Genomic DNA, 27,086 nt, shown 5'->3' on the forward strand with positions numbered 1-27,086 from the left:
AGTGATGGGGGAGAAGAAAAAAGAAAACAAAACTGTGTGGGAACCATTGCCTTTCAGCAAGACACAGACTCCTTCATGCAGTGGGAAAACAAGGCTTTTTCCTTGACTGTTGTCTCCTTGCTCTCTTCCAGCATGACTATGAGGCAGGCACATGGATAAATACCATGTACATGGGCTTACCTTTGTGGCTCCCAAGTCCAGAAGCAAGCAAAAGCTGAGTGAAGAGTAATTTGGAGATTGCCACTGAGCATTCCCACATGCAGTGCCCACTATGAAGCAGGATAGATCTCATGGAAGGTGGTAACACACTGCAGAGTGCCCAAGCTGACTCTGTTTAGTCTTGGTATCCAACCAGACACAGAATGCAGGAGATGCAAAAGCATCTTCACCAACTTTATCTTTCCTTGAGAAAAGGCTGGAATGGAGTCAGACACATCCCTCACCAGCACTACACTGATCTCCAGCCAGGAGATCACTCCAACCTGATGGCAGGCAGAGCTGTCACAGCATGGAGGGACCATCCCTGCAGGACCAGCAGGGGGACATGCCAAATTATCTTCACATCTTTCCCTGTAGCAGGAGTTCAGTGCAGCACTGCAGCACCCACCTCTGAGGAAGGTGAAATTCTGCAAGGGGATGTGGACTGTCCTAAAAAAGCTGCAGACCCATACTAACTCCACATCAAGCATTTAATATGAACACAGCAAAGTCCAAGAGGGCAACCAGCCTTTTTGACATAAAAAACCCCACACAACACTTTAAAAAATACTGATTTTATTCATTTCTAGCCTATTCAACAGTGGAACACACCAGCAGGAACAACCACAAATATCGCAATACAAGGTTTCACCAGGTTCTCACCTGTGCAATGCTGGATTTGAGTCAAGCACATATTATGGCACCACCACTAATGACGATGATTGCTGTTCACAGCTCACTCGAGTCCCATCTCCCTGATGCACTTCCAAGCCAAATAACCCTGTTTCCCACTATGTGTGGGATTGTCTGCAGAGAATTTGTGTTCTCAAAGCCTGAACACAGCAAAAATCCTGAAGCACACACTCCAGCTAAAAATTCCCTATACCTCATTTGTTCTTTATTTGAAAGAGTTTGAGTTTTCAGTGAAACAAACAAAAAAGCCCCCACCAACAACAATTTCTCAGAAATATTGGACCTGACCTGTATAAATCAGGTCCAGTAAGGGAGCTGGAATTACTTATCTCACCACATGACCTGGCCTGCTAATTCCAGCTGTTTTCCTTGGAATGATGCATCAGAGCAAGGCTTCACACCAAAAGCAAAGCACCCCTGTCAATATGCCTGCTGATGGTGTGGGCACACAGTACCGCCCAAGGTTTCTGCCCCATGGATTTCCCCAGTATAATTCACACTTTTCCAAAGGTAGCCTGCACCTACGCTGACTCTGAAGACAACTGCCCTTGCAAGAAGGGTTCATGGCAGCTCTGGTCACTCATGGTCAGTCACACGGCCTTGACACACATATCAGGATAAAGGGACTTGGAGGATTCCCACAGCTGGTCTGCACTGAGAGATAGAGCAGGTCCCTTGGGATTGTAGAGTCTAGGGAGGGACCCAAGGACTTCAGGCTGACATCCACACCCAGGACTACTCAGAAGAGCTGCACCATGAGCAGCCTTCACCTGGCAGCTCAGGGTTTCTCTAAGCCCAGTCCTACAAGCCTGTGGGAGCCACAGGTAGTCAGGAAGCTCCTCAGAGATCCAGACCCTCAGCCAGCAGCACAAAGATGCATTGAAGTCCCAGAGCTGCCAAATCAGAGAGCTGCCTCCCATCTCTTTTCCCTCACACACTGATGCTGAAAAGTGCCAGACAGGCTAAAAGTCACTCAGGGAGATACAGAGGGTGTTACTGATAAAGAGTTCTAGGGAAGCTGGATGCCCAGATTTCCATCAAACTACCTTCTGGAAATCCCAGCTGTCACATTTAACTCCACTCTTCCCCTCAGGCTTTCCCCTTCCAGAATCAATTCTTCCTACCCCCCTCCCACTTCCCTGTGCAGAGAGCTGGCAACACAAACAAGCTGGATCCACACATGGTCATGGAAATTTGGCTGCATGGCTGACCTTTGCTGCTGCCAAAGGGAGGGAATTCCAGGCCAGAGCACCCCTCTCTGCCCTTCACTTTTCAGAGCTAATTGGGTTTTCTATCACTTTCAGCATGGCACAGCATGGACTCATGGAGCTTGAAAAGCAGCAGAGGTTTTTATCACCATGGTGCAATGGGAGAAGACTTCAGAGCATTTTCTGGGAACGCCACATACAGTTATATTACAATTGCAGAATTGTCTGGCTATTGTGTCTCCTAAGTCACACAATGGACTACAAACAGTGCTATTTCAGTGAAACTCTCTACAACCACTGAAAATAAGTCACTAACTCCATTAGAGCAGGCAATGGACTCACATGTTCACAAAAAGTGACTACAGATGCTGAAGCCAGGTGCTTTGTAGGTAACTGAGAAACACCTCTGGTTTGGGCCCATCCGTCAGGCAGCAGATATTTTGCACGAACAGGATGATTACAGCTTGTAGAGCTTTATGAAACATCTACCTTTTTATCCGAGTTATGAAAGCACAGCTTTGAAAAGCACAGTAATCCAAGGCCAAAAAGACAGACAGACAAATGGACAGACTTTGGCCACTCATTTGGTTTTCTTAGAGAGAGTTCTTTGCTCTTTTAAGGGCTGACCTCATGCATTTGCCAGATCTGGATGCTCCACTTGAAAAAAAGGCTCAAAGGAATTTTCAACAGCAGACTCTTCTGGAGGTGTCCTGTGTCAATCTCCAGCTTCCCACAGGACTCGGTGCTTGTCTGGGGCTTTTGAGGAACAGCTCATAAATTGCTGCTATTTAGCCACTAGCAGTTGAATCCTGCTTATTTAGTTTTCCCAGAAACAAGACACATTGGAATCTTGTAGGGGATTCTCCCTGCTTCCTTCCTCCAGTCCCTGTTCACATTTAGTTTCAGTTTCCTGGAACTGAGTGTTGACCCCTTTAAAAGCAGCAGCAGCAAGAAAACCACAGAGCAAGGAAAACAGTTTCCTGGCCATAAAGATTGTACCTCCTACATAGAGAGAAACTCCACCAACTTTACAGGAAGAAGATGCAACAACATCTTTTGCAACGTCCTGACGTGACAGCCTTGCAGCATACAGAATCCAGCCTAGCAAGGAAAAATAAAAAAAGTGTTGTGTTAAAAAAAATGCACAAGAAAAAGGTGTTATTTTACAGGGATCACAGTAAAGCCACAACAACCTAAAGTTTCATTTCTTCATGAGAATGTTTGAAGGGGGTGAAGTTGAAATCTGTTGTCAACTGCAGCTGGCTAAAATGGAAAGTACTACATTTCTTTGCTTACCTTGATGCCTACTGGGATTGGCTTTAGCGCAAATTTTTCCTTGCAGCTCCTGGGAATTACACACCTGTCTTCTTACATGAGACAAAATATATTTTTTAGAAGGTTGCAAAATTTGTTAGGATGTGTTGCAGTGCTGTGCTCTTCAAGGACAGAGGCACAAGATCTGATTCTTACTGTAACGGGGACTTTGGGAATTCCCAGAGCCATTTTCATGGCATCTAATTTTAGGTCCTTTTAAGATAGATCTGTAATGACAATTTGGCTGCTAGCCCCTCCCTTTGTGCACGGCAGAAAAGTCTATCAAAGCAAATAAGGGAATTTAATTTTTTTTTTAATTAGATCTGAAACAAATTATGAGACAGCAGAACAAAAAAAGTTGGGTCTGCAAGAACTTTTCTTCCTTTAGGGACTTCTCCATTGTCACACTTTTGTGCAGTCCATTTCAGCTGCATCTGTGCTGGTGACTCATAAAACCTAAAGGGCTATTAATAAGTTATTAAAAGTATCAGCAGTCTTCCACAACAAAAGAAGGAGAAAGAAAAAAATTACTGGAATAAATGAAGGACTGCACCCTGTGGAAGGGATCCACACTGAAGTAGATCATGAACTGCAGCCCATGGGAAAGGCTCACGCTGGAGAAGTTCCTGGAGAATTCACTTCCATGGGAGGGACCCCCCAGTGGATCATAGGAAGAGTGTGGAGAGTCTGTGATGATATTTCCTCTCCCCTGTGGAGTTGAGGATGGAGAGTGACAGAGTGGCTTTGGGGGGCACCTGGCATCCAACCAGGGTTAACCCACCACAGCTACATGGATAGGATATGATCTTAAATTCACCTTTTTAGGACTCCTGAGTGGTAAACAAAACTCTGAGGTCCAGACTTAATTGTGTGAGCAGGGCTATTAATGAGCTTAAAGTAGTTCAGCTTGTGCCTGACAAAATACTGAGCAGCTCAAGCCTTGCACTGCAAGAAGTTTGTACCATTTATGTTTTTACACAGCATTTTGAACCACAATTCCCGTTCCCACTCAGTATAGGGGTTTGAAAGCAGCTTATTCCACGATGAAAACTATACGCTTTCCAGTCTTCAGCTCCCACAGCTCTTGCTACTGCTTGGCAATGACTCAAGTAGCCAAAAAAAGAAAAAGAACAGGCTGTAAAAAGTGTGGCAGTGAGAAAGCTCTGGGCCAGAAGGTTATTTGTCACATTGCCAAAGCCCAAAGTAGGAGAAAGAAGTGGGAGAAACATCAGAGATGGGAGAAATCTACAAAGTGAGCAAGATTTGTCAGGTGTTCTGCCTAGGTCCGAAAGGAGAAAATGTCAACAGCACAAAAAATATATATAAATATGCATCCTTACATAAACATAAATACACACCAACACATTTACATCTGCTCTTCAAAAAGTTTTCTAAGACAAAGAAAAGCCAGGTCTACCAACAAAATGCACAACTTTCTTGCTTTGAGTTCACCATAGCTGTGAGCAATCTCTGCTTTCCAGGCTAAATATGTGCTGATCTTCAAAGCAAAATTCCCTCAGCGAGTTTTCTTTCATGTCAGTTTTTTTTTTCTGTGAATTTATATGTTGGAGAAGAGAGTTTTCACTCCAGGGATTACAGGGGATGAAAAAATTGAGATGCTGAGGCCAGCTCACAGCCTTCAAGAGATTCAGAGCAGCAATAATTGAATCCCAGTGATTGTTTGGAGTTTGGTAAAGCGGAGACCCGATCAGACAACCCAGAGGCAGAAAGATATGTCTGCAGGAGCTGCGTGAATTGAATCTCTGACAAATGCCTGGACTTCCCAGCATTGTGAACAATCACAGTGGTGGTTTGGTCTGATTCTTCTTCTAGTTTTACACTTACATGAATGACATGGATCTTCCCTAAAGGTAGTAGAGATGTTCCACTGGGAAAGAGGAGAGGATGAGACTCTAAATAGTCAATATTTGACGTCTAGGATCTTCTTTTATGCATTGTGTATATTAAAAATTTAAAAATGCTTAGAAATTGTAAAATATACTCTCTTACAGCTTGTTTCTGACCTGCAGGGAGATGATTCCTGCTCCTTTATGGTTTACAAGTTCATTTAGGAAAACCCTCTGGCAGCAAACCTGACTCCTCTTGAACTGGAAGTGCTGCATCTTTAATGTGTGTAATGTTACCTCGCTGTTCAAAGCAAGGTTTGTGCAAAAGAACCATAGTCCCAGTAAATAAAAAGGTAATTATTTTTTTAAACAGGTTTTTGAGTTTAGTATGAAATTTTTTCTTGAATTACCTGTAAATCTAAAAGCCAAAGTCTAAATTTTTCTGGCCAACCTTTCATTGAATGTTCTAGAAACAAAGCATCTGCAGGGATGAAACACTGCAGTCTTAAGCAGATCTCTGCAAAGAGCTTAGAAAGTATAACTGAGCTGTTTTATCCAGTTACAGCAGAATAAACAATTGTTCAACACTGCAAATATTGGGGGAAAAACCAACCAGTTATGGTCAGCAAACCTCACGTTCTAAATCTGTCCACTAAGCCAGGGTTCAGCTAGCACAGCACAGCAGAGACTGGCATGAAATCATCCTATATCCAAATTTATGACAGTGCTGGAAAGCACCATCAGAATAATGATTACTTCCACTCAGACAGAGAAAGCTACAGGAAAGATTATGACTGGGCCAGAAGAGTGGCAGGTGGATCAAAGAAGATTTTTCCTTCTCTATAACTTTATAAGTACAAAAGTAACAAAGCACCCAAAAGGAATGGGCATGAAGGCAAATGTGAAGCGTAAGAGAAACAAAATACCAAAGTACTCCTTGCCTATGACTTACTCATTACTCAGTTATTGATTAGTTACTTTTAAATACTACTTAAGGTACAAAACTAAACCAAGAATTTCCCATGTGGTGAATGACATTGGATGCTCAGCTTGAAGTCTAAAGGGGCTGAGTTCCAGCAAGCAGAATGCAGGTATTGTACACAAAAAAGACCTGCTAAACTGCTGTTATTTTTTACAAGGTGGACCTCGTTTATGTGTAGAGGGTTGCAGGGGGTTAATTTTGGGCACTTATTTCTCTATCCTTTATTGTCCTAAATTTTGAGAGCCTGATACTGCTGCCTCAATTCGTAATAAATAGCTCAATACTTCTCAGTGAAGTTTTCTGAGACCAGAGATGTGAAAAATTGGACTATGCTCTGGAATGGGATCTAAATTCACCTGGGCAACTTTTCAACCCCACTTCAGACACCTTCTACATTTATGAATTGAAAACATGGAATAACACTCATGTTTAAAACCAAACTGCTGCCTCCTGCTACCATGCAAGGTCTTGGAATCCCCCTCAGTGGTGAGAGATGCAATCCCATTCAGACCGTACATTCAGCAAGTAAGAAGATCTACAGTCAGAAGCAACTTTTAGTGAGTTAACCGAGAATAATTTCAGGCTTTGAATGTCCCTTGGGTATGGCAAAAATGTGGGGAAAGTTACTTCAAGTGGATGTAAGTCCAGTAAAGCAAATTTTACTCACTTTCATTAGGACAGACCCCTGTGGCAGCCAGGCTATCCCACTGTGCAGAGATAAGGGAGAGGTGATTAAACAGATCAGATCTAATGTATTTATAGTGCCCATCTCAAAGCAGAGAAGCAGAAAAGAGCAGCAGGATTGTGAAGTAAGCAGCTCTGTTCCTAACAAGAGGATGAACTCCTTCCAGTGTTTCTCTGTTGCAAAGGACACATCAAATCAGCTGGCATAACTAAGTGGAAAGATCCAGCACAGCCTCGTGTGAGATTGCTTATTTAACTTAACTGAGCAAATCAAAATATTCAAGGAAATTCCCAACACTGCACCATTATTCCTCGAATTAAACCCCCAGTTTAACCCTACACAGTTCTGGCCTTATGCAGCTCATACTTCTCTCCCTGGGAGCCATCTGGGACTCCCTTGAGGAATCCTGACTTTCCAGAAGATGTTGTGTTTAATTCTGACATTGAAAGGACATTGTTTAGTTTAGTGACATTATACAAAGACTACACTGACTTGTTCCAGAAAATGCACCATGTGGCAAGTCCCACATCCATTCCCTAAATCTGACCCAAGCCTAAGTGCTTGTCCTCAGCTGCCACCAAAGCATCTCCTTCAAAGCTAACTTTGGAGACAAAAAACACAGAAAATCTTGAATTTCTTTACATAAAAGGAAATGGATTACTAAATGCTAAGGCAGACAGTGCTGCTTATGTGAGCAGAGCCTTCATGGCTGGGCTGGTTTTGGCTGGGGTACAGTTAATTTCCTCCCCAGGGGTATGTTTTGGGTTTGTACTGGGGTTGCTAGTACAGGGATGGTTTTGGTTGTGCTGACACAGACCCAACTGGTTTTCCTACTGCCACGCTGGCAAGGGGGCTGGGGGTGTGTGGCAGGAGACACAGCCAGGACAGGTGACCCCAAATGACATTCCAGACCTTATGGCATCATCATCATCATTGTGTATCACATGGGGGAAGAAGATGGAAAGGGATGGATGTTCAGGGTGATGGCATTTGTCTTCCCATGTCACCCTTAGGTTTGATGGGGCCCTGCTCTCCTGGGGATGGCTGAGCACCTGCCTGCCCATGGCAAGCAGAAAATTAATTCCTTGCTTTGCTTGCATGCACTGCTCTTCCTTTCCCTATAAAACTGCCGTTATCCCAACCCAGGGCCTTTCCAAGCTTTACCCTTGCCATTCTCTCCCGTATCCTGCTGGTGGGGAGTGAGGGAGCACAAGGTGTCCCTTGTCTCATACCTCCCTGGCCCACAGGATGGCACTGCGACACTCCACAAACTCCTCCAGAGCTCTCAGGGACGCTTCCTGACAGCAACTGTCAGTATTTTTCCCAGTCAGATTTTTTCCCACTGCAATTCAAATTTCCTTTGAATTTTCAGCTTTTCGGAATTCAGTAGAACTCCTCTGACAGTAACAGTCAGTATTTTTCCCAGTCAGATTTTTCCCACTGCAATTCAAATTTCCTTTGAATTTTCAGCTTTTCGGAATTCAGTAGAACTCCATAGAATCTCCTATGCCTTTGCCCAGAAAGATCACCTCTCTTTCTGTGGGCATTTTGCTGGACTAAACATCAGTGATCTTCCCCCCAGAAAAGGCTCTATTGGAAGCTACACACCAACCCTCCAGAAAAACTAGGGGTTTTTTTGCTGCTGAGAAACTGTATTCAGTAAACCCTGAGATCAATTAATAGCAAGGAAGGGTCTGGAGAGCCAGTCCTGTGAGGAGCACCTGAGGGAGCTGGAGTGGCTCAGCCTGCAGAAAAGGAGGCTTGGAGCGGGGACCTTCTGGCTCTCTACAACTCCCTGGCAGGAGGGGACAGCCAGGGGGCGATCAGGCTCTTTGCTTGCTCCCAGGGAACAAGGAACAAGATGAGAAGAAGTGGCCTCAAGCTGTGCCAGGGGAGGCTGAGGTTGGACACAGTACAAATTTCTTCATGGAAGGGGTGGTCAGGCATTGGAAGGGGCTGTCCAGTGGGAGAGTAGAGTCTCCGCCCCTGGAGGTGTTCAGGGAAGGACTGGACGTGGCACTCAGTGCCATGGTCTGGGGACAAAGTAGGGATCAGACAGCTGGACTTGATGATCTTGGGGATCTTTCTCAACCTCGATTACTCTCTGATTCTATGATCAGCTATTGCTTCCAAACACTTCAAAGTACTGTACAAAACCAAATTCACTTTGCAATCTTGCTATTATCCACACCACCATTTGCATTTTACTTCAGATCACTGCAAAAACTTTGCAGTTTGGGGAACCTACAGCTTTCCAGCACTGACGTCCACCACACCTTCACAAGCATGGACACACCTGGCACATGAGCTCCTGTTCAATTGGTACAGCACTCACACAGTTTCCCAGTCCTTTCCCATTTATAGGTCAAAGATGCAGCCAAACCACAGACATTAAAATTTGGGCTGTGCAGATTTCAAAGTCTTCTTGTCAGTGCTGGAGGAGCCTATAACACAGTGCTCAGATTTTTCCCTTGGCTCACAAAGTATCCCTTCAAGAGCAATATTCTGGGACAATTGCAGAGTTAATGACTTTAAATTAAAAATCAACAAGATACGCTTGCCCTTATTAAAATTTTTTGAAAGGACCACAAAGGTCAATGTTTTCAGCTTAAAGTGGCTGAGAAGATGAACCAACCAACTTGAATCCAACCTTCCTTATCAGCTTTAACCTCATTGCTAGCCCTCATTAAATCCTCATCTCTCTTCTCTTCACTGCTGTTTTAAATGCCTTTTAGAAATATCCCCAAGAAACCAACACACAAAAAAACAACCACCAAAACAAATACTGAACATACCTTTCTCTTCCTTCTTTTTCCCCAACTTTATATACTCAGCCACAAGGTCTAGAATATCCCTCTGCAGCAGAGTCAAAGACAGCATTGCTAAGGACAACAGCCTGCTGGGGACAGGAAAACAGACATGGTCCTGCTGCCAGTCCAGCCCTCGGAGGACAGGATGGCAGCTGCTGCTGACAAATGTGAAAAAGGGGCTTAGGGACAAGGAAATTCCTGCCATGATTGTGGCAGTGGCCACAGTTATCTCCACTCCTTACCTCTCACCTCATCCCAAGGGTCTCCAAGGTTCCCCTGCGATCAAAGCAAGCAACGGGAATACAATTAGTAAGTTCATGTCCCCTGTGTAGGAGACTCAGTCTGCCCAGGGAAGAAGTTCTGCCTCCTGTCCAGGTGGAACCTCCTGGGATCAGTCCCTGCCCGTTCCTCTGGTGCCATCGCTGGGCCCCCGGAGCAGAGCCTGGGCCTGCTCGGAGCCCTCCCTGCAGACAGGGACACCCAGGGCTGAGGGCCCCTCTCAGCTGGGGCTCCTCTGGAGGCTGGACAGCTCCAGCTCCCTCAGCCTTTCCCTGCCAGAGATGCTCCAGGCCCCAAATCATCTCTGCATCCTCCACTGGCCCCGCTCCAGGAGCTCCATGTCCCTACTGTCCTGAGGAGCCCAGAACGACAGCTCTCCAGATGTGCCTCACAGAGCTGGGCAGAGGGGCAGGATCACTCCTTGAGCTGCTGCTTGGAGCAAAAGGCAGGATTTTCAAATGCACTTGCTATTGTTCAATTCTGTTTCACTAAAGTCACTAGAAAAAATTCACAATTGCTGTGGTGTGTTTAGGCATTTTTTTAAATGTCACCTTCTATCAAAGTTCCGGAAGTGTGAATTTATGGTATCTCCTGAGTGCCTGGCTGCTTAGTTAAGTATTTATACTCCCACTACAATTACCTGAAGACACAGTAGTGAGGTTTCTAATTATTGACAGAAAGCACGGAAAGGGATGTAGCGGCACAGGGAAATAGTCAGAGAATCACAGAATGGTCTGCATTGGAAGGGATCCTAAAGATCATTTGATTCCAAACCCTGCCATGGGCAGGGACACCTTCCACTATTCCAGGTTACTCAGAACCCCATCCAACCTGGCCTTGGGCACTACCAGGGATGGAGCAGCCACAGCTGCTCTGAGCAACCTTGTGCCAGGGCCTCACTACCCTTACAGGGAAGGACTTCTTCCTAAAATAAAATTATCAATGGCAGCAACATTACTGAAACATGTAAAGAGGGTCAACATCCCATTTATCCTGTTTCCAGCTGTGAAAACAACAATACCCTTTACAGAATTTACAACCATGTGAAATCAGGAATAGATCAGAGAAGCTCCTTGAAGATCTCAGAGTAAGCAGCTGCCCCAGCTGCACATCTAGGTTCAATCCCCATCCCTGGAAATTTCCGAGGCCAGGCTGGATGGGGCTCTGAACATAGTGGTCTAGTGGAAGGTGTCTCTGCCCATTGCGGGGGCACTGGAATGAGATCATCTTTAAGGTCCCTTCCAACCCAAGCCACTCTGTAATTCTATGACTCTAATTTCCCAGGCCTGTCTTGCACCATCTGCTTGTGGTTCCCTGTAGGAAAAAAATGGCCATTTGCATTATCTGAAGACAAATGAGTGTACCTAGAACTTTACCACTGATTTCCACCCAACTGCAGGCTGAGAAGAGAAAAATTACTTCCAGAGTCAGAGGAACTGAGGTATAGGAAAAATTCAATGTTAGATCCATCCCAGATCCTGACCCAGAATGTGCCTGTGAGCATCAGTATGTCCACAGACTGGCATGGTGCTGTGGCACATCTGACAGTCAGAATTCAAAAAACATTCAAATGGGAATTTTAGTTACACTTCAAAACACTGAATTTTTAAGATAAACAGGTATTGCTTCCCAAAGATACAGTAAGTAGACCCCAAAACCTCCTAAAAAGGCTTCTAAGGCACCCTGTACCATGCTGCCTAGTTGGCATCAGAAGAAAAATGTGCTGATGTATGAACACCAACTGAGAATTTGGCTCCATTTGCCTGAAATTAAGTCTCTGTATCAGCAGGGCTGTTAAAACATTTCAGCCATCAAAAAAAAATTCTTCACGCATCATGGTGGGCACAAAGACATGGCATGACTCCCTCTCCAAAAACATACAGTTTTTGTAAGACTCATGCATTTCTTGTAAGTCTCCAGCACCTAAATGTGCTATAGGACAGAAAGAAATTTCCAAGAGGATTCATCTGGGCCTTTTTACATATGCTTGTTTCCGAATCACCAATATATGACTAAATATAAACAATGAAGAGCTACAATTGCTATTCTACATATCCTCACATCCCTCTGAAATACCATAAAGAAAAAAACTACCAAATCCTTTAGGAGGATTATTTCCTAACAATGCCAGTGAATATCTGCAAAAAACCCCCAGTCTTGCCAGATTTGAAGTGCAGATTTGACTGCTCAGTGCCAGTCCTTCATGCTTGGAGAGCTGACACAAATCTCTGAAAGAGATAGTGAACTCCTTCCACCTGCAGCATATTTTTCTTCTGCTGTTTTAACACCTTGGTCCCTGAGGGAAACTCAGGGAGTAGAAGAGAAGAACTTGTTTCAATTCCCTTCTTCCGAATTAACTGTGAAAAGTGATGTCAGCCTCTTATCTCCATGGAGCAAGCATTCCAGGAGCTTTCAATTTACTTTGCAGTTAAGTCAGCTCTGGGCTTTGTCAGACAGAAATATTTTTGCACACTTTTAATTATCAGGCAGCCTGCAAGGGAAGGGAGAGTCACAAATGAGGGGTCTGCTCTGAGTGTTTTGTGCCTGAGCCTGGAAAACAGGGATCAGATCAGCCAAGCCAAACACAGAGCCAGGTAACAGCAGGACTTGTCAGCATTTGGGTATTCCATGAGTCCCATGAACAGGGACAAACATTTTCCTGTGGTTTTTTTCATCCTCGCTGCCCATCTGTTTGTCACTGCTGTTGTGACAGCAGCACAACACAGTGTCCTGAGGGAGGAGAGGTCTCAACCTGTGCCTGACATTATCCAGGTGTCAGGGAGATGAGGAATACTCAGAAAGATCTCCATGTCTAAAAGGTTTAGGGAAAAAAAGGAAACCAATGGCTTTATACTGTCCCATCTTATTGCTGAGGCACTGAGATGTGAGGGACATCCAAAGGCCACGTGACAGAACTGGGGACTCTCCCCTTGACTCCAAGCCCAGTATTTAAATCGCCTTCCATCCTAAGCAATACGTGAACTATCAAAAAACCCACACAACCTTTTGGTGCAATTATAACAAGCAGAAATACCAGGGCCAGAAGTACCAGTGGGTGGTTTTTCTACACAGTTTACATGATTGGGGATGGAGGATGGAGAGGAAAGCTGCATCAGCCTCCAGAATCCCTCTCAGCTGCAGCTGGCTCGATCAATATGTATTCAGACATTTTCTATGGGGATGCTGATTAGTGGTTACTGTGCAAGGAACTTCCAACTCATCTCCTCTGAAATCCCCTTAGCTAAGTGTTAGTGGCAGCTCACAAATCTGCACAGGTTTGGTTTTTAAAGAGCCAAGATAAAAGTAAGGGAGCAGCCACAGTCCTCTGCAGATAGCACCTTTTCCTTCCATTCTCAATTCACCCAGAAAATTTTAATAACAAGTTTTTGTAGTTTTAAATATTTTTTTTCTTATCATATAATCTCAGAGTAAAAAGATTCTAAAAGCTGACCAGCTGAGTGGGAAGAGGAGGAGCTCACAATTCAGAATGACATGTTCTAGCAAGTCAGACAGCACTGGAAAAGCAGTTTGGTCTCATCAAAAAAACTTTCTCAACTGGGCAGGTGTTGCAGCTGCAGAAAAGAACAACTGGCTTGGCTCAGCCATAGCCAAAGCACTGGAACATCCCTTCTGTCACTGGGAGTATGAGCTGTAATTACCAATGAGCTTTGGCCTGTCATTCCATCTCTTCTGGAGCATTTGAGTATCACATAGATGAATTAAAGAAAGTATTGGAGCTGACACTGGAGCTACACTGGTAATGAACAGAAACAAGCAATGCCTACCACTATACTGCTTAAAAAAAGAGTTTTTTAAAAATAAACTCCCCTAAATCAAGGATAATCCCCTCCCTCCCAAAAGAAAAAAAAAAAAAAAAAACCCAAAAAAATTAAGAAAAATCCCAAAACCAAACCAACCAAACAAAAACCAACTAAGCAAAAACCAAAACAGGGCCACATTTTGTATTTTGCCTTGTTTGCATCTATTTTCTTAAGAAAAAATAAGGCAAGAAATATTTAGAATATTAAGAAAGAGATCATGCACGTTACAAAATTTTTCAAACATGCCTTTTGTAAAGGGTACCAAAATAAACTGAAATTATACTTCTCACACAAATATTGCTGATTTTGAGGAAGGGGCACCTTTTAAAAATACATCAAGAGAAATGTTTGCAGTCTACAGATGAAAACTAGAAGATCATCAAATACCAGACTAATGCGGCAGTGACTACTCTCCAAAACATTTCTGAAAATCATTTCCAATGACAGGCTACAAAGATCAATTGCTTTGTCATAAGCACGAAAGGCCATAGTCTACAGTTCTCAAAGGAATGTGCCAGACAGTGCTATTTCTGACACGCTAAAATATGAGAATAATTCAGAGCCTGAGAACAACACACTGCTAAGGGTTCCTTCCAGCTTGGGCTGTTCCATAATTCTGTGAGTAAATGGAGATCAGAAATAAATGCACAACTGTGTTAATGTTTCAAATCAAACTCCTTGGCTTACTCTATATTTCTTACAACTCCTTTCTAATATGTCTTGTTGCCATGACTCAAATGATACCAAGTGCTTGGGACAGGTCCTTAAGATATCTTAAGGACCATCAGATTTGTGTGCACCATCCTGCCAGTGCCACGGATAGAGCACAAGTGGTGTCCACATTCATAGGCTTTTGTGATGTGCATGGATATTCATAACAATTCCATTGCCTGGCTTTTCTTTTTTTCCTCATTGAATCACAGAATTATAGAACAGCCTGAGTTGGAAGGGACCTACAAGGATCATCAAGTCCAACTCCTGGTCCTGCCCAGGACACCCCAACAATCCCATCCTGTTCCTGGAGCTCTGGCAGCCTTGGGGCCATGACCACTCCCTGGGGAGCCTATTCAGTGCCCCAGCACTCTCTGGGGGAAGAAAATTTCCTAAACAACCTAACCCTTCCCTGATACAGCTCCATCTGTTCCCTGGGTCCTGTCCCTGGTCACAGAGAGCAGAGATCAGGGCCTGCCCCTCCTCTTCCCCTTGTGAGGAAGCTGCAGCACTGATGTGAGCTCTGGCCTCAGTCTGCTCTTCTCCAGCTGAACAGACCAAGTGCCCTCAGCTGCTTCTCATGTGGCTTCCCATCCAGGCCCTTCACCATCTTACTACTCACAGGAGAAAAGCTAAAGAGCAGAACTGGTTGGCCAAAATAGAGATGGAAATCACAAAACAATGGTTTCCTCACTGAAGTGAACAAAGAGCATCAACAAGCAGGAAAGCTCAAGGACAAAGTCTAAGGACAGTTCCTTCCTGGCACTTCTGTGACATAGAGCTAGCTGAATAGATGAAGCTCCCACCTCAGTCAATATTTTGTCTGCCTCCTGAGCTTAAGAGGAGTTTCACCTCCACAAGGGGAAACAATTCTGGCCCCTCAGTTTGGGAAGGACGTTGAGACACTTGCACGCATTCAGAGGAGGGCAACGAGGCTGATGAGCGCCTTGGAACACAAGCCCTGTGAGGAACGACTGAGGGAGCTGGGGTTGTTTAGCCGAGAGAAAAGGAGACTCAGGGGTGACCTTATCAATCTCTACAGCCACCTGAAAGGTGCATGTAGTCAGGTGGGGTTGGTCTCTTTCTCCAGGCAGAAACTGACAGAACCAGAGGACACAGGCTGTGACAAGGGATATACAGGTTGGATATTAGGAAAAAGTTTTTCATGGAAAGAGTGATAAAGTTCTGGAATGGCCACCCAGGGAGGTGGTGGAGTCACCATTCCTGGATGTGTTTGAAAAAAGACTAGATGTGACACTCGGTGCCATGGTTTACTTGAGATGTTAGGGCATGGGTTGGACTCAATGATCTTTAAGGTCTCTTTCAACCTAGTAATTCTGTGAATTCTGTGATTTGAGAGAGGTGAGAGAGGTAAGAGTGGAAATGTGAAATTTTGTTCTGTGTCAGAACAGTGCGTGCAATAGGAAATTATTCTGCTCATCTCTTCAGGCCAGAGTGGCCATTGGGATCAACTGCTCTGACCAGCTACCCAACAATGCTGCTTGCCACAACTCCCTGACAGGAGGGTGTGGTCAGGTGGGGGTCAGCCTCTTCTCCAGGGGAACAAGGGACAGGACTGGACTAGGAAAAAAAAATTTACTGAAAGAGCAGTTAATCATTAGAACAGACTGACTGGAGTCACCAGCCCTGGACCCATTCAAAGAATGAGTGGACGTAGCACTTCATTATATCATTTTCTGGGCATTTTGATATTCCACTGAAGGCTAGACTTGATGATCTTGGAGGTATTTTCCAACCTTAATGATTCTGTGAGCATGGTCTTCTGTGAGCATGGTCTTCTGTTGAAGACCATGCATCACTGCTTATTTCTGCGACGAACCACAGATTCACAGACTGATTTGGGTTGGAAATGACCTCAAAGGTCACCTCATTCCAACACTCATGCCAGAGGGGCTGGAATGCCTTCCACCAGGGCACGTTGCTCAAATCAGATAATCTAACTGAGCTGCAGCAGAGGTGTTCAAGGCTCTTCCCAACATTAGATGCAATGCACCATTCCAATGATTCCAGGGAGCTCATGGGAGTGAGGAATGACCACAGATTCCAGAAAGAAGGAAGGTCAGCAAAAAGCTGGAGAGCTCTGGATAGGGAGAAAGGACTGGATATGGTGAGCAGCCATTCCAGGCTGAGGGGAAGAGCAGCGAACAGAGTTTGGTGGGGTATCTTTAAAGGGTGTGAATTTGCCCTTTTGCTTCCAGACCAGCTCCTAGAGGGATGGTATCCTCTGAACCATTCTACTGCACTCTTGGACTTCCTTTTCTCTCCTCAGTCCCACTGAGAAAAAAACCTTCCCAAGACTCACAATTCCTCTCCTACCTCTCCCTTCTTCCCACAAAACCCAAGTATTTAGTAGTAAAATCACCAGGATTTGGTGTTTTGTAGGTAAACATGCAGTATGGCAAATGATCTGGAGACAAAAGAAATGTGGGAAGATCTTAAAATTTTTCATATTTTTTCCTTTTTTTGATTATTTTGCCCCCAGTTCTTTCCTAACTACAGGTCTTGTCAGTCCTTTGCTGGCTTAGAGAAGTTATACTCTTCCAGCTTCCACTAGCAAAGCACATACCATCCACCTGATCATTCTTGCTGTTCTTCTATGCATCCTGTCTTACCAAATTTAGGTCACGCAGCATTGCAGATGAGGCCTTGCAGAATTAAGATTTTCCAGGTGTTACTGAACATGCTTGTCCTGAGATTTTCCAAGACTTGCACCTTGATTTTTTTTTTAAACTGGGCCACTATGGTGGCCCAGTTAGTGATGCTGGCACTCTGGCTGAGTGAAGGACAGGGAGCTGCTGGAGCCAGGCCAGAGCAGGGACATCAAGGGGATCAGAGGGATGGAGCAGCTCTGCTGGGAGGAAAGGCTGAGGGAATTTGGAATTGTTCAGCCTGGAGAAGAGAAGGCTTTGGGGTGACCTCCTTGTGGCCTTCCAGTTCCTGAAGGGAACCCACAGGAAAGGTGAAGAGATAGAGCTCTGGGAGAGAGCTCTATGGATAGAGCTCTGAGCAATCAAGGTGTCCGCACCCATGGCAGGGGGTTGGAATGAGATGGTCTTTAATATCCCTTCTAACCCTGGCCATTCCATGATTCCACAACTATTCCTTCTACTCACCCTCATCTGTCCCATCTCCAGTGGTATTTTCTCTTACAGCAAACTGGTGATTTTACACAAAGCTTTCTAACCAGTTTCAAGGAAGGCAGGACTGACATCAGAAAAGTTATAGCAGGTTAAGTCCCATTTTTTCCAACCTAGTAGTCCCTGTAAATGGAGACTTTGAAACCAGCAGATGTAAAGCCAACCTACCAGGACTGCAATGATTTTCACATAGCCCTATCAGCAAAAAAAATGTAGGAGGCGCAGAGCTTGTCTCCACATCTACCTCTGCCACCCTTCTGTTGTTCTATTACTTAAGAATTGCAACTACATTTCTTCAGCTTAAAAAGCTCTGTCTCCTTGGAAAACATATCCAGGCAAGAGGAAGCTAAGATGAAGAGTGGTCAGGAATCCAGAGCCAGAAAGTGCTACATTCAGCACCAGGAATTTGGTGGCCATGCATGCCCCAGGCCAGCCTGACTCCTGCTACAGCCAGGCACATGAGTGGGGGTGTCAAGGACACAAAAATGCCAAGCACAGCACAGCAGACAGGCACTCACCCTCACCTTATGTTGTGGCAGTGGCACACCTTCCCCAGAGCTCCAGAGCAGAGAGGCAGACAAAGAGACTGTGGTCCAATTCTGCTTTTGCCGGGGATAAATTTGGAGTCACTTCACTGACGTCAGTGGAGTTATTCCAGAATTGAACCAGTGTAAAAGAGGGCAGCATCTGCTTTCTGAAAATGGATGCCATCAAGCTAATTGAAAACAACAGATGCATCAAGGAGCAGCAAGAAGGGATGGTAATGTTCCAGTTTTCTTGTAAAATACCATTTAATTTCCCTCCAGAGAATGTAAGAGAATAAACCAATATGTACTCTAACAGCTAGAACTTTTGTTGGTGTAAAATTGCATACAACCTTTTAGATGAATGGACCAAAGTGCACCTACAGCACCCTAAAGCGATCCAGCCTAATCATGTGCACTTACAGCCCTCTTCTTTGAGCCTGATTCTTCTCTCATACTCATTTAAATCCGGAGTCATACCATCCACAATCCTATGGAAACCTTTATCTAATCTTGGGTAGAGAGCAGAATTGAGGGCCCTCATTCTGTTAAACAGACAATGGCTAGATTAGGTAATTAAATTGATAAATTTGTGACTTATGCCACTTTTGGACTAAGGGTGTTCCAAAATTTTATACCACTGAATAAATATATTTATATTAATTTAGTAAAAATGAAGCCAAAGAAGGACTTGCTGAATTTTCTTTGTGTGAACACAAAAGTTTCCCCTAATTCTCATCTGCAAGTAGTCAACACAGCTTCAGTATTTATGGTGACCACAGAAATTGATGAGCACTTTCCCTCCTGCAAATCCTTTCTTTCCTTTCACTAAGAAGAAGTTCTACACAGCAAAGCTCAATTATTTCTTGGGCCCCCTCTTATTAACTGGCACTACAGACAGCCTGGATATGTCCAGTGGTGAAGGTTCATCAGTGAATGTTGTAGGACAGTAAAACCCACACTGACCTCAGCTATGAGTTTCCCAAAATGTAAAGCCATGTTATGACATTCAAACTCCTTGTGCCAGACAACAAGCCCCAGACAGACTTCCCTGGAGGAAGGGAATACCGACTCAAAGAGGGAAAAGCACGTGGAATTAACATGAACTAACAGCTGCACTGTTAATGCTGTACTGTTAATTAGCACAGTCCCTGTCTGCTTTCCCCAAAAATATTTTTCTGGATTTATCTCCCTGGGTAGGGTCTTGCAGGACCCCAGCCTGAGCAAGAGCTCCTTGAAACTGGCAGGGAGTTTCCTCAGGCACTGTCTTTGGTGGCAGCTAAGGACACGCAGCATCCCCTGGTTTCTTTCATCAGGGGATTAAGTCTTTTCATCCTGCCAACACCTGCTCCCCTCCTTATGCCTAAAGCAGGTGCCTGCAATTCAGGCATTCTCCTGTGAACCTGCTGATAACATGGCTGCAAATCTCTTCAGGAGGGATCTGCCTCTAGAGCAAGCTTCAAAGAGCAATGATGAAGGGCTCAAGGCTGTGCTCTTGGTTACAGCAGCACCAACAGAGATATCTTATGCTCACAGGGCTGCCAAGGAGGGCAATATCTTCCAATGCCCCATTAATCCATCCACATCTTTCCACCAGTGAGGAAAAAAATCCATAAAATGCTGCTACTCTTAATTTCTGTCAATATAAACTTAAAGTTAAATTTAACTTAGCTCTGCCAAGTTTGGTAGGACTTACTTGGACTCGAGTCAGGTGAGAGCTTTTGGGAAAGCTGCAGTTGACTCCTGCTGTAATCTGCAGATCTTTCCCTGATGTAAACAGGACCTCAAGAAAAGAACAAACAAAAAGAAGCAGTTTAACAAACAGTACATGTGCTTGAATTTGATACAGAAGATTGAAGCCCAATATAATCCAAGGCAGTTGTACGAAAAGGAGTTTTGCAAGCTTGAATCAGCAGATGGTGAGGATTTGGCTCATACTACATTTCTGTAGTTTATAATTATCTTTCTTTCTTCACCTATAACCAGATTCTCCCTTTAGGTTGCAAATCTTAATTAGGAAATCCTTCCTCATTAATTTCAAGAAACTCTTAGTTGTTAATTTCCCAGAACAGAAAGAAACCTTACCTATTTTTGCAATAGCAGCAGATGATGGATCTGTTTGTTCCTTTGCTTTTAGGGTTGATGCTGCTCTTTCCATCACTGTGTGGAAGACACTTCAGTCCTTACCCTGTCTCTTGCTGCCCTGAATTTTCTTGACACTCACTCCTCTTTATCCCATAGGGAGCAGGAGAGAAGACCAAGTTCAGTCACCTTCACCCCCACATCTGCTGTAGCAGTGAATTTTTATCCACAAAAGCTGGATCAAAAGGCCCAAACAGAAAATTACTCAAAAATCCCTAATTCCAATGTTTTCCAACAAGGAGCAGAACAGGAATTTCATCTCGGTGTTAAGAGCAAGAGTCCAACAGTAAAACACCACAGAACAGGTCTTCATGCCTTTCATGCTTCCAGACCTTTGTGTGGATTAAAAAAATGGTGTCCTCAGTAAAATTCTTCCATCCTTCCTTCTAACCCTACCTCCAAGGAAATTATTTCTTCCCTGTCCTGCTCTGGTGAAAAACATCCTGAGGGAAAATGATCAGGGGAACCAACTGTAACAAACTAGCCAGGGGATCTGGAAGGAGCAATAGTCTCTTCCACTCCAAAACTATTTCCTAATGAGATTGCTGCAAGAGGAATTTCTGGATCTTTAAAGTAATGCTTTAGCCTGTATTCCTTGTCACCAGGCACCCAGATGACTCTACATCAGACCAGTTGTCCCTCAGCTCCCTAGCTGAGTGCTCAGATTGTATTTCACACACTCTCCAACTCTGTGTAGATGAACAAATAAAATCTCTTCCCATCTCCAGGTTTGCTCTCCCTGCTTTCAAAGTCTGGAAACTGCCCACCTGAAGTTGGACAGGGCAGCTATACATGATATAAGGTGATGGGATCAGCTCCAGTAGGCAAAGAAAACATCTGTAAAGATAAGGTGCTGATATCTGAACACAAAATATCCAACAAATGCTTTTGCTTGTAGCCACAATCACAGCACAGAGAGAGAAACAGTCCAGGAGGTTGTTATGGAAACAAGTCCCTGGAGGTGCCTACTTGGCTTCACAGGGATGTGCTTTACCTTCAGAAGGAAATAGATTTGCATTTTGAGCAGCTGGGGGGAGTGCTAAGGGCTGAGAACTTGAGGTAAGGTTTTTGAAAGCATCTCTGTGATTTGGTGGTATGAGACCTCTGGTAAAGTCAATGGGTGCCACTGTGTCATTTCAGTCACGTGAAAAAAAAATCTGAAGGCTCCTTAAAAAAAGTCAGATTCCACAAGTTCTGTAGCATATAGCATTACTGATGACTCTGGGACTTCACTGCTTTTCAGGAGGTGCTTTGAGAAGGATTTACATGTCCCAGATGAGTCCCAAGGTTATAGTTTCCATGCTTCTGTTGGTGATCTGTATTTCTCTTAGAGCCAACACAGAAAACCCAGGGAGCAAACACCACTCCTGCTTTACACATTTTCATGTGCCCTTTTCTTTTCAGAACTGACAAAAGTGGCTCACAAAAACTGCACAGAGCTGCCTTGCTCACTACAAAATACCTTTACACCTTGGGGGCGATCTGTGGATGGGAGTATCCAATACCCACTGGAAACTCCCTGCTGGATTCCACCTGGAAACTCACTGCTGGATCCCACCCAAGGGCAGAACACCTCTTTCCAAGAGGATCTGTGTAAGACATGCTGGGACTGTGCTACCAGTGATCGTTTTTTCTTGCTAGAGTCTCCGTGTCCAGCTGTCTGTCATGCTGGTCAGGAGAACAACCTGTTCTGGGCAGGGAGGACTCCTGCCTGGCAGGGCCAACAGGGCCAGGCCCAGGGGGAGAAACGAGCACAGGAATTTTCTGACGTAGGCTCAGCATGTCTCATGACTCCTCCTGAACTTGTGTTCAACCTGAGTTTTTTATATCTTACTTTGGGGGAACTTTTACCAGCTGATAGACGCAGGCATAAAATATCCCCAAACATGGGCATTCTGCTGGGAGAGGGCAGCAGCCTCGAAACATCCCTTTTAAATAGCAGCTTCTTTTGCTAGTTTCAAGCAATACAAAATTTGAAGAACAGACCCTCTCTCGGCCTCACAGTAAAGATTTCATTAAGGTGACCCCAAACACAACTAAGAACACCACCAAGACTAAGACACACTAAGAACTGGACAACTTTTACACAAAAGCAACAGAGGTGGCACCATGCCCCTCAGTCCCACTTATTCACCAGGACAATTTACCCAACAGCTGATTACAGGTGTCAAGGAATGCAGAATGGTCCCCAAGGCTCAGACCTTCACAAACCTTTGTCTCAGTCACATGAAGCAAAGATAAATCGGGCTTTATTCAGGCAAACCCCTCTGAGCTATGAGTCCTCACCACATCAAACTTGTGTCTCCCAGACTGGAGAGAAGTGGAATTTTCCTATGATTCTGATTTCAGCAAGAGAGAGAGAGGGCAGAGGTTTTAATATAACGGTTGTGTGCTGACCCCAAGGGAAATCCCTGCACACTATAAACATTTGAGAAGGCAACAGGACTCTGGAGAAATTGAGTAGTTAGGATTTACACAAACAACTTCTATCATATGAGCAGGGCCAGGATGGAGAGAGACCACAATAAAAGCACTCTAGGCATGGAGCCATATCTCAAAACAACTGAAAACAGGCAGAGTAATGAAGATGCAAACAGATCCCACCTCACAACCAGTTCTATAGCCAGTTTTGACTATATTAAATGATAGGGCTCTGAGCAACCTGGTCTAGTGGAAAGTGTCCTTTGGAAAGAGATGACCTTTAAGGTCCCTTCCAACCCAGGTCATTCTATGATTCTATTATATGCCTTTAGCATTCTTAGTCTTATGGCTGGAAAGCACAATATAGATACAAAATATATTCTCTGTATTTTTGCATCCTGGCATTACGTTTGGTTTATGTATTACACGTGCCCCATGCAATATGTAGTACATTCCAATATGTATCTCATACAGTGTGATGCAAGGCATTAATGGCTGCCTTTGCTTTCGTACACATGCAGATATGTGAATGCAGAACAAACACTTAGAATTCAAACAAGGACTTTTTCTTGCAGGAAAATCTGCCAGTGGAATCTGAAAGCATACATTTTTCTTTCTCACCTGCTGGCAGAGCTTGAAACATTTTTAAAGTTAGGTGTAAGGCAGAGCTGACTGAAACTAATGAAATTATCTGGGAAGCAAAACATGTATTTGAGGATAGAAATCTCTGGTCCCTTGACAAACCCGGCTCTGCAGGCCAAGCTATGCATATTTTGCATGGCTGGCACAAACTGCTCTCATAAAACCAAGTACAAAAACACTGCTGTCACTCCTATCCATGAAATACCAGGAACTGGCTAGGCCAGCAATACAGCAAGAGCATCTCTTCAGGGCTTGCTGTTTCTCCTCTCATTCAAAGGGTCTGGAGGATGCTGCTGGCTTTGTGCAAACGGCTTAGGGAAGTTTGTATCTGTGCCAGTCTCAGTTTCAAATGTTGACACACTCACCCTAGAGCATTTTATGCCTCTGACTTGCTAAAGCAGCAAGATCCTCACACAGCACAGGTGCAGAGCTCTCTGTGGTTGGGATTTTCCTGCCACATCAAAAAATGCCAACATGCAAACTTCCCTCAGCTACACAAATGCTCAATCAAAAAAAGCAGCGGAGTCAACTGCTCTCCCATGCCTGAATATAGAGCTGGGTATCTGAAGCACAAAGCACATCTCATTAACCACTATTGTGTGAAGATGAACGCTGCAGATAACAAATGAATTTACTCAAACATGCCTTGCATCAGAAGGCACTTACCACTATGAAGACTAAGTTAGTGTTAGTACTATAAAAGCCAATTAACATCAGGGCACTGGCATAAATAAGGCTGAGATAAGCTCAAAACACAGAGAATCTTCACCAAGCCTGTTGACTGCTTTAAGCCTGTTTTTGATACATGATGTATGGTCACAAATAGCAAAGAGCTTTTAGATTTATGCACCTTTTTTCTTTTTTTTTTTTTTTTTGAAACACAAAGCAGGAGGATCTTTTAGCATGCCATGAAAAGAAGGCAGGTATCTGCTTGCCGGCTTTCCCCTACAGCTGCAGAGCACCCTGTGATCCTGGCTGCAGCGTTTCCATTATTCAAAGGCAATGGCATGGCAGGCGTGACTGATTCCACAGCCAAGGGCACTGTGCTGGCACAGGGACTGAGAGCATGGCTCAAGCCAGATGTTTGTAGCTGCTTTAACTGTTTACTCTGCTGAATGCCTCTGCTGAAGTAGTGGCAAGGACTTCTCTGCTAGTGGAGTTACAAGACGGTTTCGGAGCAAATGTTGGATTAAAGCAGTCATCAAAAGCAGAGAAAGAAATGCACAAGGGAGTGGGGATGACAGCTAGCACTCCACGGAATAAAGCAAGAACATTTCTGGCTGCACACAGTAATGAGAAACAGCAAATCAGGCCAGAAGAGCCCATTATCACAATCATTCTGTTTACGGTATCACAATCCACAGTCTGGCATGTAAATGCTGAATAGATCCAGCTGCTTGTAGGAAGACAACTGTAACAGCAGCTTGAAGCTCTGTGTCTGGACCCAGGACAACAAAACCCATCACACCTCTGTCAGCATTTTCTTCTCTTTATATCCCTGGTTATTGGGAGGAATGAAGTTGGAATATTTCATGGACTCCAGGTCTTCTGCTTCCAGGAAGTCAGATTTGCTGAGGGACTGATTACTGTCCCCCTTCTTGGGCTCAGAGAAGGGTGACTGTTGCTGGCCACAGGTGACGTGGGTGTACTGGCACTGCTCCTCGTGGTCAGTCTCTCGGTGGTAGAAGTAGTTGAAGTTGGACACGATGACAGGGACAGGGAGGGCAATGGTGAGCACACCCGCGATGGCACACAAGGAGCCCACAATCTTGCCACCGATGGTCATTGGATACATGTCCCCATAGCCCACGGTGGTCATGGACACCACTGCCCACCAGAAAGCATCAGGGATGCTGGTGAACAGTGAGTCAGGATCATCAGTCTCTGCAAAGTAGACAGCGCTGGAGAAGAGGATCACCCCGATGAAGAGGAAGAAGATGAGGAGGCCCAGCTCCCTCATGCTGGCCTGGAGAGTCTTCCCTAGGATCTGCAGCCCCTTGGAGTGCCTGGAGAGCTTGAAGATCCTGAAGACTCTGACCAGGCGGATGACTCTGAGGATGGCCAGGGACATGGCTTGCTGCTGGCCCCCATTGTTGCTGCTGCTCCCGGGCTGCTGCTTCTGCTTCTGCTGCTGCTGCTGGGCCAGCTCGGTGCCCAGGGTGATGAAGTAGGGGATGATGGCCACGATGTCGATGATGTTCATGATGTTGCGGGAAAACTCGGGTTTGCTGGGGCAGGCGAAGAAGCGCACGAGGAGCTCAAAGGAGAACCAGATGATGCACAGGGTCTCGATGAGGAAGAAGGGGTCTGTGAAGAACGGGCCGGAGCCGGCGCCGGGATGCAGGGGCGGGGGAGTCCCGCTCGGCGGTGGCAGCGGCGGCAGCAGCAGCGCCTCATCGCCGAGAGGCACAGCCTCCCCGAAGCCAGGCTGGGGTCCCTTGGGCTCCTGGCGGAATTCAGGCAGGGTTTCCAGGCAGAAAATGACGATGGAGATGAGGATGACCAGCACGGAGACGATGGCGATGGCCCGGGCTGGCCCGGAGCTCTCGGGGTACTCAAAGAGCAGCCAGACCTGGCGCTGGAAGTGGTGCTGGGGCAGGGGCTTCTCCTCCTCTGGGATGAAGCCCTCGTCCTCCCGGAATGTCTCGATAGCCTCCTGGCCCAGCTGGTAGAAGCGGATCTCCTCCAGGAAGATGTCGAGGGGCACATGGACCGGCCGGCGCAGCCGACCCCCGGACTGGTAGTAGTAGAGGATGGCGTCGAAGCTGGGCCGGTTGCGGTCGAAGAAGTACTCGTTGCGGAGCGGGTCGAAGTAGCGCACCCGGCGGCTGGGGTCGCCCAGCAGCGTGTCGGGGAAGATGGAGAGGGTCCGCAGCTGCGTCTCGAAGCGCAGCCCCGAGATGTTGATCACCAGGCGCTCGCTGCTGCAGCAGCTGCCGCCGCTCCGCTCCTCGCCCGGCGCCTCCGCCTCCGCCTCGCCGCCCGCCCGCGGGGCCGCCAGCGCCAGCGGCTCCTCCGCCCGCATCCCGCCCGCTCTGCCCGGCGCTGCCCTTCCTCGCCTGCCCTTCCCTGCCCCTCCGCCTCGCCCCGCTCGCCTTCAGCGCCCGCCGCCCGCAGCCATCCGCCTGTTGCGCCTCGGTGCGGCCGCGCTCGCCCGGCGGCTCCGCGGGGCTCCCGGCGCGGCTCCTCCTCCGGCCGCGGAGCGCGGGGCACCGCGCCGCTGCTGCTGCTGCCGCGCCCGGCTCCGCGCTGCGCTCCCCGCGCACACACAGGGACACACAGACACGGAGACACGCGGGAGAGAGCGGGAGAGGGAGGTGTGCGAGCACACACGCACGGTGTCACACACGGGGAGAGGGGCACACGCAGACACACGCAGGCACCCGCACGGAGACAGACAGACACAGACAGGCACGCCGCGCCAGCGCCGACACGCTCAGCTACAGACGGATGCGCGCACCCGCCAAGGGGGGATGCTCGCCCCACCTCTCCCCCCGCCGCGGAGGACGCGGCAGCCCCAGCCCAGGGGCGCCGGCTTTTCGGGGGAGACCCCCGAGGGGAAGCCGCTGGGGGATCAGCCCTCCCGCCAGGAGCTTCGCAACAGCTGGTCCAAAGGGCGGCACCGCCGCCGCCCTTCTTTCGCCCACCTCT

General features: G+C 46.1%; 1 protein-coding gene across 4 annotated transcripts; it reads right to left on the reverse strand.

Annotated features, from left to right (window-relative positions):
* Positions 1-757: 757 nt before the first annotated feature.
* LOC120507609 (potassium voltage-gated channel subfamily A member 6-like) lies at positions 758-27,086 on the reverse strand. Of its 4 annotated transcripts, none has more exons than XM_039720495.1 (4): positions 20,316-27,086; positions 19,927-20,013; positions 18,231-18,305; positions 758-3,200 (listed from the first exon to the last, which is right to left on the reverse strand). In XM_039720495.1, the coding sequence occupies exon 1, from the start codon at positions 26,458-26,460 to the stop codon at positions 24,898-24,900; it is 1,563 nt and encodes a 520-aa protein (XP_039576429.1). In that variant the 5' UTR covers positions 26,461-27,086; the 3' UTR covers positions 758-3,200; positions 18,231-18,305; positions 19,927-20,013; positions 20,316-24,897. The 4 variants fall into 4 exon arrangements, with proteins under 4 accessions (XP_039576429.1, XP_039576418.1, XP_039576409.1 ...); XM_039720484.1 differs by having other exon boundaries at positions 18,231-18,400; XM_039720475.1 differs by having other exon boundaries at positions 18,231-18,421.

This window comes from Passer montanus, unplaced genomic scaffold (assembly GCF_014805655.1).
Source record: "Passer montanus isolate IOZ18808 unplaced genomic scaffold, ASM1480565v1 scaffold106, whole genome shotgun sequence".
NCBI lineage: Eukaryota > Metazoa > Chordata > Aves > Passeriformes > Passeridae > Passer > Passer montanus.